The 15664-nt window shown below is 39.6% G+C and overlaps 1 protein-coding gene across 1 annotated transcript; it reads left to right on the top strand.

Annotated features, from left to right (window-relative positions):
- Window positions 1-216: 216 nt before the first annotated feature.
- Window positions 217-15470, top strand: ppp1r10 (protein phosphatase 1, regulatory subunit 10). Its single transcript, XM_061966799.2, has 19 exons — window positions 217-369; window positions 528-704; window positions 3579-3687; window positions 3773-3859; window positions 6283-6418; window positions 6499-6550; window positions 6629-6718; window positions 6810-6941; window positions 7021-7126; window positions 7241-7344; window positions 7434-7561; window positions 7833-7989; window positions 8659-8799; window positions 8885-9131; window positions 9212-9287; window positions 9970-10182; window positions 10745-10859; window positions 12192-12542; window positions 14525-15470. Exons 3-19 carry the CDS (start codon window positions 3581-3583, stop codon window positions 14656-14658), a joined length of 2376 nt encoding a protein of 791 aa, XP_061822783.1. The 5' UTR covers window positions 217-369; window positions 528-704; window positions 3579-3580; the 3' UTR covers window positions 14659-15470.
- The last annotated feature ends 194 nt before the right edge of the window (window positions 15471-15664 follow it).

The following is a 15664-nucleotide window of genomic DNA, read 5'->3' as shown; positions in this document are numbered from 1 at the left end:
GACTTGAGTTCATCGACCAACCATGCGTATATGTGTAACTCAGCCAGTCGCCATTTTGGACAAATATTTGTATCGCATTATGTATGAAGTACATGTCGATTACATCACATATGTTGTAATAGTGTGTTCTCTGGTCCGGGCTGTAACAAAACATGTGACTAGTAAATCTTAATTTGACGGGAATCCGACGCAATTGTCGAAAAACTGTGCGATTCGCCATTATGTCTTTTGATAACGGCACGAGGTCTGTTATCCGCCATTTTACGCGAGCGTCACACAGGCCAAACACGCTGCAGTGACGCGTAACGCGTCACTTGGTATAAAAGCAAAGTCCCTCCCCTTCTGCTTCACTCCTGGATTTAGTCAAAGGTAAGTGAAGACGTCAAAACATTCGAGCATATTTTTTTTTTTTAATGGCTATTGAGGGTGAAATCTCCCCAGCCTTTTCACACAAATCAACACATGGAGTTGATTACACGGAGTGCCACGTGCCAACTAAGATGTCTTTTTGTTGTGTATTTTTCCAGGTTTAAACTCGCTTTCCCGAAGACTCGAGGCGTCGAGGACTTCGACCCAGCTACTCAGTTGATATTTTTTCTTCAAGTAATGGACATCTGCTTACCATTTTTGCCTCCAGATTGTTCTTGAGGGAAAGGCTAGCCTTTTAGCTACCACAGCCACACCTAGTAGAAATTTTGAAGCAGGTATTAAAACCATCAAAGTTGACGATATATGTGTTAATGTGTGCCCGAAAGGCACACTATGATGTTCCTTGGACGTTGAGGACATGTATTTACAATATTCTTGTATTTTTTGGAGGGAAATAGTGAAAATGCAACATTATTCCTCGGAGGTAGCTGGCTAGCAGCCTAGCCTTTGTTTAGCATGAGCTCACACAGGAACGTGGACGGCGACATAAGTCTCCGTTTCTTCGTGTGTGAGACTGGATAGGCTGGAAAGTAATTGTTAAATTATGAGAGATATAAGCAATCTGTTCATAAAGATTGCCTTATTTGATAAGAGGTTATTATATTAATTCACGAAGTCGGGCGGTTTGGCTATCAGGGCTTTGTCGGGGCTGCTCCATGGAACTGATACCCACCGCAATCTACACATAAAGATTGCATTAGAGCGAAGATTGACGGACATTTGAGTTGACTACTGGTAGATCATGGTCTCCCCGAAAGCCCTTCGCGATCTGTGGATAAAGATTGCTGGATGACGCAATTCGGAGTTGACAAAATGGTGGACTGTAGGTTTGTGTGTCGCCTCTAGGGGCTTCCCCCCCTCGATGTTACACTGGGGGTTTTCTTACAATAGAAACGAAATTGACTTGTGCAGCTACTTTTTTTCAGACGGGACGTATTTCACCCCCAAACAAACGTTCTGCTTTACATTGCCTAACACATTAGTAGGGGAATGGCACAAGGGCTGTCATTGGCGGGAACATTCTCCCGCCCCTCGCCACTGAACTGCCTTTATGTAACAATGAGATTTTTTAAAAAAAAGGTTGTTTTTTTTTAAAACCCATATATCCAATTTAGTGAAAATAACTTGACATGTAACATGTTTTTTTATTTAAATATTGAGTTAGCTAATCTCTACTACACAAAACGATATTGTATCTATTCACTGTAGCCCTGTTTTGGCAATGTTATTGTATGAATATGTGTAACAATTGTGCCACTTGCAGGCTATGAATTATTTGCAGTGTTGTGGAGTTCAGAGACAATATAAAACGTCTACTACAACTTTTAACCTGGTAAGACCTAACTGATTCCTCACATCATGGCATTTCCAGTGAGCTGGTAGGGAATCGAATGCAATGATGATTGACAAATAGAATAGACAGTACAGGAAATGTAGTCCCAACCAACCAGCATGGTCTTTGTAAACACTTTGGATTTAATTTATATAAGCCAATTCTATATTTGCTCCAATGTGTATGTATGAAAAACACATACACTTTGGGATTACATTTATATAAGCCAATTCAATATTTGCTCCCAAGTGTATATATGAAAACATCTCATGAGTTTGAAAAATGATTGCTTGATTGATTAGTGTGTTCTGCTGTTATAACATACATGCACATCTGCACTTGAAGGCAACATAACCATATGACCCAATTTAAACACATTGTATTCAGTAATAACATTCATGCAGGGTCCCCTCACATAGGGCATTCATTTTAAAGTGACAATTATTATGTAGCCAGTTTAATAATCAAAAGTTAGAATTACTATTACCATTAATTTTAAAGTGAAAATTATGTAACCAATTAAATAATCAAAAGTTACAATTACTATGCATTGTCATGCATCAAGGGTTGGAATTGGGGGTTAAATCACCAGATATGATTCCCGGGCGCGGCCACAGCTTCTGCTCACTGCTCCCCTCACCTCCCAGGAGGTGATCAAGGGTGATGGGTCAAATGCAGAGAATAATTTTGCCACACCTCGTGTGTGTGACAATCATTGGTACTTTAACTTGAACTTATATTCACCTGATGCATGTGGATGTAGGCTGAGTTATATTCCCTTGATGCATGTGGATGTAGGTTGAGATCAAATGTCTTCAAAACCTTCTCTCTTTTGATGCATACATGTTTAGCACTCACATTATTTCTGGCTTTCAGATGTGAATTGTTCTAGTGCAAAAACTGGAAATGTTTCAAAAGCCATTTGAATCAGGTTGCTTTAAGTCAGTGGTGTCCACTTATGCAGGTTCCACTCACATAAAGCATCCATTTATACATGTGTAAATTAATAATAGTTGAGTACTTAATGTTTTATACATGTGCTGTTAAAATTGTATTCCAATTTGATGCATAACTTGCAAATGTGTGTACAGCCATTTGGGTTTATTGCATACAATATTAGGAATTGGATGTGAAACAATAAATTGTGTATACATTTGAATGATTAGTGTTATTGTTAAATAGTGGCATATGCTTGGTAAATATTCCATTGGCCTAAAATACTGGTTTGTCATTAGCTGTAGTTGACACATGAACAGGAAAAAATAGCACCTCTCACACAGAAGCACGCATCAGTTCAAATGTCCAGCAAGTTATAGAGTGGCCAAAGTGGTTCTGCAGGACACATGACTCCTGCCTGTGTCCCTACTGACACACTGCAACCCGAACAGCTCATCTTTGAAGCAGAGGTGCAAGGCTGTCATCGCTGGATGCTGGCTAGTGTTGTGTAACTTAAAAGGGGGGTTGTATGTTTTACTTGTGAGTCATGACTTTGCAAGTAGGTTGCCATGGTGTCGCCATGACTGATGAGTTTGCTAGATAGCTTGCTGGCCTTCTTTGCTCAGTGTCATCTCATTAAAAATAATCAGTGGTGCATGCAATTCTGAATTAGTTGTCATGTGTCGATTTTTTTATGTGTCGATTTTCTAATGGATGATGACACAGTGGAATTCAGTTCTGTGGAGCCATATTTCTTCATTGTGGCAGCAAACAAGCCCCATTAAAGGTTGCACAATTAGCCAATCTTTGGAACCAATAAACCCAAGCAATACATATTTACCCTGCTGCTGTTGCATGTACTAATTGCTTTGTCTTTCAGAAATGGAGGGGGTACCAGTGAACCCCAAAGAGATTTTGAAGGGAGTGGAGGTTCTGTTGGGGAAGGATGGAGGACTCTGCAGCCTGGAGGGAGTCCCAAAGATGTTCAGGTGAGCAAAGTCAATTATGAAGCGCTTGTGCTTTTATTGAAGTAGCTTGCCTTAGTCAAATGTTGTATGTATTTTTCCAACACAGCCTAATGAAAGCATCCACTAAAATGGTCAGCCGCTGTATGTACCTTAACATCCTACTTCACACAAGGTCCCATGATGTTCTAAATAGGTAAGCTTCTTATTTGTCTACTTTAGATACACCATTATTGTTATTGCTGTGCCCACTACTACTTTTTTGTGGATTGTAGACATAGGCTCCGTTAAAATGTATTTTATTCCTCTCACACTTCTGACACACATCATTTTGCAAGCATCAATAACTTTCAGAGATGTATTTTTTCCATCCAAAAGCATCTTTTAAAGGCTATTTTATTCAAACTGCTTGACGTTAATGGCGTCCAACGTGTGGCCCGGTGGCCTTTTGCAGACCGCAGCTCTTTTATTTTTGGCCTGTTAAATATTTTAAAATCCTGTTCAAAACAACCTGCATTTAACATTACGAAGGATTAAAAGGGTCACAGAGTGTAAGAAAAAAAGTTGTTTGGGTTTTTTTTTTTTAAAGAAAAAATATTTTGAATTAATTGATATTGAATACAATTGCAAATAAGCCTCCCCTCAACAACTTGTATTCATTTCTACTTATTAGCAATTTATTCCTTTTATTTAGTACATTTGAATAAAAAAACAAAACTTTTTTGTTGCCTTTCTTTTCAGACAGGAAGTGAACTTTTTATTTGTTTTTGTTTTTTTGCTACACCATATCAGTAGAAATGGAGATATGTAAGATTAAATAAGCTTATTCTTCTTACTCCTTTTTGGACATGTTGAATTGTGCAAATGAAACAGTGTAATGTTCTCATATATATATATATATATATATATATATATATATATATATATATATATTAGGGGTGTGGGAAAAAACCGATTCAAATTCAAATCGCGATTCTCATGTTGTACGATTCAGTATTGATTCTCATTTTTAAAAAAATCGATTTTTTTTAATTTAACTAATCAATCCAACAAAATAATACAAAGCAATACCATAACAATGCAATCCAATTCCAAAACCAAACCCGACCCAGCAACACTCAGAACAGCAATAAACAGAGCAATTGAGAGGAGACACAAACACGACACAGAACAATCCAAAAGTAGTGAAACAAAAATGAATATTATCAACAACAGTATCAATATTAGTAACAATTTCAACATAGCAGTGATTAAAAATCCCTCATTGACATTATCATTAGACATTTATAAAAAAAACAATAGTGTCACAGTGGCTTACACTTGCATCCCATCTCATAAGCTTGACAACACACTGTGTCCAATATTTTCACAAAGATAAAATAAGTCATATTTTTGGTTCATTTAATAGTTAAAGCAAATTTACATTATTGCAATCAGTTGATAAAACATTGTCCTTTACAATTATAAAAGCTTTTTACAAAAATCTACTACTCTGCTTGCATGTCAGCAGACTGGGGTAGATCCTGCTGAAATCCTATGTATTGAATGAATAGAGAATTGTTTTGAATCGGAAAAATATCGTTTTTAAACCGAGAATCGCGTGAAAAAAATCGATTTATAATCGAATCGTGACCCCAAGAATCGATATTGAATCGAATCGTGGGACACCCAAAGATTCACAGCCCTAATATATATATATATATATATATATATATATATATATATATAATATCTATCCATCTTCTTCCGCTTATCCGAGGTCGGGTCGCGGGGGCAGCAGCCTAAGCAGGGAAACCCAGACTTCCCTCTCCCCAGCCACCTCGTCCAGCTCTTCCCGGGGCCAGCCGGGAGACATAGTCTTCCCAACGTGTCTTGGGTCTTCCCCGTGGTCTCCTACCGGTCGGACGTGCCCTAAACACCTCCCTAGGGAGGCGTTCGGGTGGCATCCTGACCAGATGCCCGAACCACCTCACCTGGCTCCTCTCGATGTGGAAGCAGCAGCTTTACTTTGAGCTTCCCCCGGATGGCAGAGCTTCTCACCCTATCTCTAAGGGAGAGCCCCGCCACCCGGCGGAGGAAACTCATTTTGGCCGCTTGTACCCGTGATCTTGTCCTTTCGGTCATAACCCAAAGCTCATGACCATAAGTGAGGATGGGAACGTAGATCGACCGGTAAATTAAGAGCTTTGCCTTCCGGCTCAGCTCCTTCTTCACCACAACGGATCGATACAGCGTCCGCATTACTGAAGACGCCGCACCGATCCGCCTATATATATATTACATGTCTTAAACTAGGTGGACTAGTTTATTTAGACCAGATTATCTGTGAAAAATATATACTTTTAATTGTACTGTAGAAAAACAAGTAATCACCTACTCTGAGTCTAAACACACTGACCCCCCAAAAATGCAGTATTGTTTTAAATTCTAGATTCATATGTTTTGAATGTTATTAAAGTGTCCGGCAGCACACTGTTCAGTGTTGGGGCTCTGCAGCTTGTCCTTTATTAGAAATATGAATTTAGGATAAGAAGCTGAGGAGATCATGTTATTAGCATCTGAGGCCATATTGTGTCTTTGTTGTGGTCATAAAACATTGTTGCCCTCCCTTCCTTTTAGGTACATCAGAGTTGGTGGCTACAGACTGCTAAACTCTTGGCTCACCTACTCAAAGACCACCAACAACAGTCCTCTGCTGCAGCTCATTCTGCTCACGTTGCAAAAGTTGCCCCTCAAAGTGGACCACCTCAAGGAGGTATTTCTAGACATACATATGTATGAAATAACTTAACCATATTTGTTTTATGTATTTCATTGTGATTGTTTTTTCCCCAGAACAACACAGCAAAGTTGGTCAAGCAACTGAGCAAATGTGCAGACACGGAAGGTCAGTTTGTTTTGCCATGTTCTTTATATTATTTTTATGTACAATGGCTGAACCTCTGCATTCATATTTCTGTTGTAGAACTAAGAAAGTTAGCATCTGTGCTTGTTGAGGGATGGATGGCAACGATTCGCTCACAGAGTGTATCAAGCAGTGCCAACAGTCCGGCCGGTATGCATGTTTTATTATTTTGTTTATTTTGCATAAATGTCGCTTCCTTTTATTTACATTTGGTAACACACTTGCTATATTCAATGTGCAGATAAAAAAAAGAAGAAGAAGGAAGACGCTAAAGTCCCATTACGTGACGTGAAGGACAAGAGTGGCGACGAGGAGAAGAAGAAAGACAAGGCTAAAGCCCACGCTCCAAGCCATGCAAAGATTCGTTCAATAGGTCAGCCTAATTATCCATATAACTGATGTACTCTTGATGCTGAAGTTGTTGCTCATGACAATTTTGTGTGTTAATGTAGGTCTAGAGATGGACACTCCAAGCCCCGTCCCCACTAAGAAACCCCCCGTTGCTCCACAGCTGGGAGACAAGTACAACATCAAACCTCCACTCTTAAAGAGATTAAGGTACTTGATCACAACACACCTGAGCAAAGTGTGTCAAGTGACTCTCTACAGCCATCTGGTGGTCATTGACCGTAACCTTAAGGCTGTCTTTTCTATTTATCTTCCTCTCAATAGTTGTGGTCCGTTTGATACTCCTCCACTGGAGAAGAAATACAAACCTTTAAATATGCCTTCCAATGCGGCCAAAGAAATCAAAGTCAAGATCATTCCTGCACAACGTAAGCACAACGCTTTTGTTCAATTTTAAACATATATTGGCCAGATTAAAGGTGATTGCCATGATAACAGTTCCACCACCTTTCTGCAGCAATGGAGTGCACAGGGTTCCTAGATGCACTTAATTCTGCTCCTGTGCCTGGTATCAAGATCAAGAAGAAGAAAGCCGCTGCTGGTTCACCTTCGAGCGCCAAGGCTGTGTCCCCAACCTCCAACAAGGTAGCAAATGTGATGCTTTGTTTCATGTCATTGTACCCATAGCAGTGCAGTGATTGAGCTACTCCGAACTGACTGATCTGCAATATATGTCAGTGCGTGTGTGTGTGTTTTGAAAGTGCATTCATCTTACAAAACACCAAAAAAATGTATTTGGATAGAAATTGGTCATTTAAAAATTAAGATCACGTTAGTGTGAATTGAGTGATGTTTTTTTGTGCCCAGAATTTGATTTATCTAAATCTCACTCAATTTTATCACTTTTCATCTTCAGGCGAGTCCATTTGAGGGCAAACCATCCACGTATTCCTCAACTTCTGCCAAACCGTCATCTCCGGAGGCCGCTTCTTCAAATAACCCTGAAGAAAACCAGCAACCCGAACGACCCGGAACTCCGGTTCCTACCGAAGATCCAGATTCTATGGACACTGGTGAGGCTGGTTTCCTTAATAAAGACAGTTGTATGACATATTATAATGACAACCCTGGACGCTCATGTTACTTTTTATGTATGTTTTCTATATAGTGCCGGATCACAGTTGGAAGAAATTTAAGCATACTTTTAACATTGAACATGTGTACGAATATGAAAATGTATGAACATCAAATCAACTTTATTTATATAGCACTTTTTAAACACAAGCAAGTGGCAAACAGAGTGCTTAACTAAAAAAAAGAAAGCAGAAAACGCCACATTTGAGTTGTCCACACTGGAGAAAAACTAAAATTAACGCCATGTAATAGCAATAAATAAAAAATAAAATGACAAAATAAAAATATATACCGGTAACAAAAAAACGTAGTTCAACATGATCAGTAAAAAGCCTGATTAAAAAGGTTAACAATGCAATTATTCCAATGTGTGGGCGTGTCTGTTTAATCAGCCCACTTTCACAAACCATGAACAGTTTGAAAAACAATGAAACTGGAGAGGTGCGATGGTGCTTTACTTGTGCATGTGCGCACATCAATCACCCCGAAGCTGTAAAACTAGAGAAACACTGCAACATAATAGGATATATTGTCCTTTTTTAGCATCACTCTTTTTTCCACCTAAGTGCAGTCAATGTGCTGACATTGCCATCTGTGACTGTTTGCAGGAGACAAGCCTAACGCTTTGTCGGAGCCTCGTGGAGAAGAAGATTTGACCAAGAAGGGCAAAAAGAAGAAGACAGTTCACTGGGCTCATGAGGATCATCTCAAACATTATTACTATTTTGACCTGGATGAGACAGAGAGAGGTATATCACGTTCGGGTTGGCGGTTGAGTTATAAGCCTCCCAAAAAGTAAAATATTTTAATCATGTGATTGTCCTGTCGTCTTAGTCAACGTTAACAAGATCAAGGACTTTGGTGAGGCAGCCAAACGGGAGTTGATGATGGACAGGCATACATTTGAGATGGCCCGACGGCTCTCCCACGACACGATGGAGGAGCGGGTCCCCTGGGCACCTCCCAGACCCTTAACACTGCCTGGCAGCTTGGTCAACCCCGGCGCCAACAGCACGGAAAAACTTACGCAGCGGGACCGTGAGATGGGCATCTTGCAGGAGATCTTCCTCAGTAAAGACAGGTAAGACTGTTTCTGTCTTGGATTCAGAGTTTATGAGCCTAATTATGACTTAATGTTCAAATCTTTTTTCTCCTCACTAGTGTGCCTGACAGTCCACATGAACCAGACCCAGAGCCTTATGAACCCATGCCTCCTCGTATCATCCCTCTGGATGAGGTAAGTGTAGCGTTCAAAACACAACATTATTATTGTCTCTTATGTTGCAATGAAGGTTAGTAATGTGTACGTGACTGAACAGTGTGTTCTCCTAAGCTGTGTTGACATTGTTGGTGTAGTGCTTAATAGCAACATCTACTGGATTTAAAAATGATTGCAGTCAACCTGGATGTACAACTTTTAGCTTTGTTTTAGTGTAACAATTATATAATAATTATTCATATATCGCAATATTTTTTCAATAAACAGTGGTCCAATAAAAATAACTCAATAAAAAAAACACTAACAATTTGATACCACATAAGTAATGAATGCATGTCCATCACTGAATGAATGTTTGTATGATTATTCATTTATTAATAATTAGTTAATATTAAAATATGGTTTTTTATTTGATATTAATACAAAATAATTGAATAACTATTCAAAATGTATGTATTTATTTTATAAATTAATTTGAACATGCCTGAAAATAACACAACGGTGACTAATACAATATCAAATGTAGTCCTTCCAGAAAACCTAGATCTAAATTCTAAGCAGAAAAGTTTGACATTACTTTTATTTTGGCGCTTCACAGCCATGCGACATCAGCAGCTGTAACGGCCTTGGTATCGGCGATACAAGGTTTGATACTTGAGTGTTGTCATCACTAATGGACGTATGTCTGGTCACCACGCAGGACTCTTCCATGGACGACGGCTACTCGGATCCCATGGACACCACGTCCCAGCAGGTTCCCTCCATGATCCACAACGAGGGCTCCAAACTGCCGCCCGTCCTTGCCAACCTGATGGGCAACCTTAACAGCTCCTGTAGCCCACAAAACACAAACACTGTCAACAATGCTGTCACACCAGCCGTCAACGTGCAGGAGCTGCTCACGTCTATCATGGTACATGTTTACTGCCGACTGGAAACGTTTGTCAGCAGTGAAATAAAGCTTTTCCGTCTGTTTGATTTACTTGTTTTAAACTGTTTACTTAAGCCTCATATATGCATCAATCCACTCATATTTTAGCATGAGACACATATATCAAAATATACATATACCGGTACATATGATGAAGGTGGTGAGTTAAATGACTATAATCTTAGTCTGTTACTTTCCAGCGTTCAGTCGAGGGTTTATTGCTTAAATGACCTCCAAAACTAGCTCCAAGTAGCTAATTTCATTCAAGTGCATCACAATTATTGCAGTCAAAGATTTTAAAGCGGTATCTGGGGTCAAATCATTAGGGACATGCTCCTTATGTAAAAATACTTTGGCAGACATAATCACTATGTTTAGTCTTAACATTGAGTGGCAATATCAAAGCAAGTTTTTTTTAAGCGCATTTCGACCGAACATTCTTTGTCACTGCTCTTAAGATTTATTAATGACATCGGTCACACTAAAATGTTGACATAGTGTTATTTGTAGTGTTTGCTTATTTATAAACGCTTTCTGTTTTTAGGGTGCGTCCGGTAACCAGTCTACTGAAGACCTAATTAAGCAGCCGGATTTCTCCGATAAGATTAAACAACTTCTGGGATCACTGCAACAGAACCAGAACCAGGGCCCACCTCCAGGTAAACTCCACACAATGCAAGTCCTCAAGCTCCACAACCTTTCCACCACATCTCATGGGAATTTTTTTGTCAAAATCACACTTTGTTATGTATGTTTAGATCTTTACTTTGGTAGCTGTATGTAAAAATGGCACCGCTCAATTGGCAGCTGGTTGCAGAAGCTCTGCTTTTTTATGTCTTCCTTTGTCTTCTTTAAACTTTCCCCTGGTTCCATGTGCTTTTACAAAAAAATGTTGAAGACTTTTGGAATCTGCACTGCAACCACATCATTTCCCCATTCTAATCGAGCCTATTTCCAAACGAAATAGATTGTGTTAGATCAACGTTAATGTGTATTTAAAGATTATTAAATTTATGGAAAATTTGCATGGGGATTATTACAAAAAAAATCTTAAAAATTCCCTGGGAGTTATGGACCCCCTGTTGAAAACTGCTGGTATAGATTACATAATTAATACAATAAAACATGATTAATACAATAAAACATGATAAATACAATCTGCAACAAATATTCATAATTATTGCAGCAATACAGAACATGGAAAATATGCAAAAAACGACTCACTTGTATTGTAATGTTTGATGCTCTTAATTCCGGGGGTTCATGAATGCACCTGGCGGGCCAAAACCATCATGAGCTGCGTTGCCATTGCAGTTTTTTTTTCAAAATAAAAGCTGTATTTCTAAAATTCCGACAAAGTAAACTTGCGACTTGTAGGTGTTTTCATTAAAGGGTGCTTTGCGTCATGAGCTGTCGTTCTCGTGAAATCTCATCCCAAGAGACTCCACTTTGAGGAAAATATTGCAGCCACCGCTGTTGCTGTGATGTCATTAGAAGACAAAGGCAGCGGATGATCGCTTAAAGGCAATGTCATTTTGGCCCCCATGACATTACTGTTTGGGCATGTGTGTCTCTCCGAGACTGCGGGTAGGCCTCTATCCCTGGAAGGGACCCGCAAGATGGCCCGGTGTGGCGGTGCTGCCTTGCCTCCCCCGACCCACCGATCGGAAGGAAGCAAGACCAAGATTTGTCCTAACATGAAAAATACATGTCATGTATTGGCCTCACTACTGCTTTCATGACAGTCTTCATTTGCTTGATGTAAGTAATTAAGTGTTATGCATCGATGGTGGTTTTGGGGAGCAAGGTGCATTCATGAACCCCCGAGATTATGAGCATCAAACCTTACAACACATGCCTGTTATTTTTTGCACATTTTCTATGTTCTGTATTGCTGCAATAAACACATTTGTTTAAACGTGCATCTTTGCTGCTAGCATGATGTGGGCCTGCATCAGACACTAACCTCTTGTTTGCTCCCCTGCCTCCAGTCAACATGGGAATGCCGGGTCACGGTCCAGGAATGAACAACATGCACATGCAGATGCCCATGAACGGCGGCTTCCCGCCCAACATGCCGCCGGGCGGTCCCCGCTTCAACCACCCTCCGCCCCCACACAATCACGGACCGCCTTTCAACTCAGGAGGAGGCCCACGCATGATGGGGCCACCGCCAGGACAGGGCCGCGGAGACAACGGCAACTACTGGGGAGATGACTCCATGAGAGGAGGGCCACACCGGGGTGGTCCATTCCTCCGAGGAGGAAGGGGTCGAGGTGGAGAACCAGGTTTCCGAGGCCGAGGACGCGGAGGTCCCAGAGGAGCACACAACAATATGAATGGTACGTGAGCACAAGTCATCTTTATCAGATATCTCTACAAGTGTACAAATATGTTGTATAGGGATGTCCGATAATGGCTTTTTGCCGTATTTCCGATATTGTCCAACTCTTTAATTACTGATACCAATATCAACCGATACCGATATCAACCGATACATACAGTCGTGGAATTAGCACATTATTATGCCTAATTTGGACAACCAGGTATGGTGAAGATAAGGTACTTTAAAAAAATAAAATAAAATAAGATAAATAAATTAAAAACATTTTCTTGAATAAAAAAAGAAAGTAAAACAATATAAAAACAGTTACATAGCAACGAGTAATTAATGAAAATGAGTAAAATTAACTGTTAAAGGTTAGTACTATTAGTGGACCAGCAGCACACACAATCATGTGTGCTTACGGACTGTATCCCTTGCAGACTGTATTGATATATATTAATATATAATGTAGGAACCAGAATATTAATAACAGAAAGAAACAACCCTTTTGTGTGAATGAGTGTGAATGGGGGAGGGAGGTTTTTTGAGTTGGTGCACAAGTGTATCTTGTGTTTTTTATGTTGATTTAATAAAAATAAAAATATTAAAAAAACGAAACCGATAATAAAAAAAACCCGATACCGATCATTTCTGATACTACATTTTAACTCATTTATCGGCATCTCTAATGTTGTATTTTATTTATTTCTGTCCCAAATGAAATGCATTACTTTACTGTAACCTGCAGTGGCGCTGTTGTTTAGAACACCTCACAGCCCAACACTTAGGTATTCATACAACTTAGTGTTGTATGAATAGCAAGAAGTGAACATGCGGACTAAAGATCTAGTGGAGGAGCAATGTATTGTTCTGCTTGTCACTAAATGTCGCTGGCATCGATCGAAGAACAGACGTATCGTTTGTTGTAAATAAAACCAAACAAAATATCTGACCTCTCATGGGAAATGAATGTGGTGTGGCACAGAATGATCATCTATGACAGGAACTGGGTGCCGTCTTTGACCATTATTGGCCCACTTCATAGTATATTTTTAAATATTACACTATTAAGTGTATTATTTATTCCGAGCTATAGAATGCACCAGTAGTTAAGCCGCACCAACATCATTTTAGAAGAAAAAATATTAGTACATATACTACTCGCATCGGACCATATGCCGCAAATATACAGCGGTACGAAATATTTTGTAAAATGTTTATACCTTAATTGTTTCCCAAACGGCTGATCAAACAAAACAAGTCATCGTCAAGGACCCACTAGTTGCGCAAGCTGGCACTCAGCTAAACAGACTAAATAAATTCACTGTGAAGTTTTGGTGAATTTACGAAAATGTAACAATACAAAAAGAATGCCACTGTAAAATAATAATACCAACACAAACACTCGTAAACATGTTAGCTTATTCTCTAATGGTAATGATTTTAGCCTCATTAAATAACGATAGCACGTACAAATATGCATGAAAACACTCTACCGACATCTCAAATGTGACGATTTCGTAAGTATGAATAGTTTTAGTTGTAAAACTTACAAACATTGCTTGGATTGACAAATGAAACATGTTTTCGAGCAGAATAGCTATGGATGGTTATATTTCCGGGTCAAGGTACGAAACCGGAAGTACATTTTCAACCCGCAGCAACTTTAATGAGCAAACTGGTCCAATAGTTGGCAAAATAACACAAAAAAACCCACACTTTTTTTAAGATGCTGTCAATGTAATATGAAAACATTTTGTTGAATGCAAAACATTATGGTTGTTAGCAAAGAAAAATCCATAAATTAGCCGCGCCGTTTTATAAGCCGCAGAGTTCAAAGCGTTTAAAGTAGCGGCTTATAGTCCGGGAAATACGGTGTTTGCTTTATCACTCAAGGCTTGCGTAGCTTAGCATATATTGACATTGAATTAATCCTCAGTCTTTAAAATGCACAAACGGTATGTTTTGGCTAATGTGGTCGTGTTTTCCGCCCTACAGACATGTCCAATCGGCCGATTTGTCGCCACTTCATGATGAAAGGGAACTGCAGATATGAGAGCAACTGTGCATTTTACCACCCTGGTGTCAACGGACCACCTTTACCCCCCAATCACCATGCCAACAACCACTGAGCCGCCATGCTGGCCATGTTGCATGTGAACTCTACATTTCCTTTTGTCAAACCACTGCAGAGTGAAGGACTCCAATTATGTGAGCTGATCACCAATGGCACTGTGGTGTTTTTTTTATTATTATTTATAGTGTGGAATATGTGTACCAGTTCGACTGAAACCTTCACAGCTCGACCACTAAGTCTGCTTGTCACTATCCACATCAGGAGCATGTCCAAAAGAAGTCTCTGTAATTCAACAGAAAACTTTTCCCATGTCCTCGTCCAATCCTCCAATTTTCAGTCGGCAATTCGCAGGATTGTTTGGCAGCACTTTAAAAAGAAACGGCCAATGGAGTTCCGCCGTGTGCATGTTTTTAACGTGGCTTGAACAGGTCGACGTACGGCCCTTTTGTCCTCAGGACCAAAAGGAGTTGAGCCTCGTTTTCCCTTTGGTCCCAGCAGTAAGTGAATGTGCTTCAAGATTGTGTAAGACCTCACGTGTGCTCGCTTACTAAAGCTTTGCTTCTGCAACAAAGTGTACATCATGACAAACACCAGTGGCAATTACAGCGGATGACCTCATCAAGGGTTTGAACGTCAGTATTATGATGACGAAGCATTCTGTAGGTCAGCTGTTAAAGTGTTTTCTGTGAAAACATTGTCCTTTGCGTCTCTTGTGGGACTGTATTTCTTTTGTTTTCTCCTTCATCTTTTATTTTGATACTATGTTCAACTGTGGCCCCTTTTTAACATGGGTCCAATATGAAGTTCATGCGATCATTTTTGTTTGGATTATTTTGTACACTGTAATAAATGGATGTTAAAATAGCATGCTTTCCTCTTTCTTCTTGAAGTTGACTATAATGGAACACAACTATTTCACAACCTTTTTATTTAATGATACGAAAAAGGCACAATGAAAAGGCTGGATATTTCATATCTCTGTCAGATGGTACATTTAAAATAGTAGGGGAAAAGAAAAGTTTTACTTGCTGTCTCTCGGCTAATTGTTATGCTGTTTGCAA

The sequence above is a fragment of the Nerophis lumbriciformis genome, linkage group LG11 (assembly GCF_033978685.3).
Source record: "Nerophis lumbriciformis linkage group LG11, RoL_Nlum_v2.1, whole genome shotgun sequence".
In the NCBI taxonomy this organism is placed as follows: domain Eukaryota; kingdom Metazoa; phylum Chordata; class Actinopteri; order Syngnathiformes; family Syngnathidae; genus Nerophis; species Nerophis lumbriciformis.
This window is presented reverse-complemented; position numbering and strand designations above follow the sequence as displayed.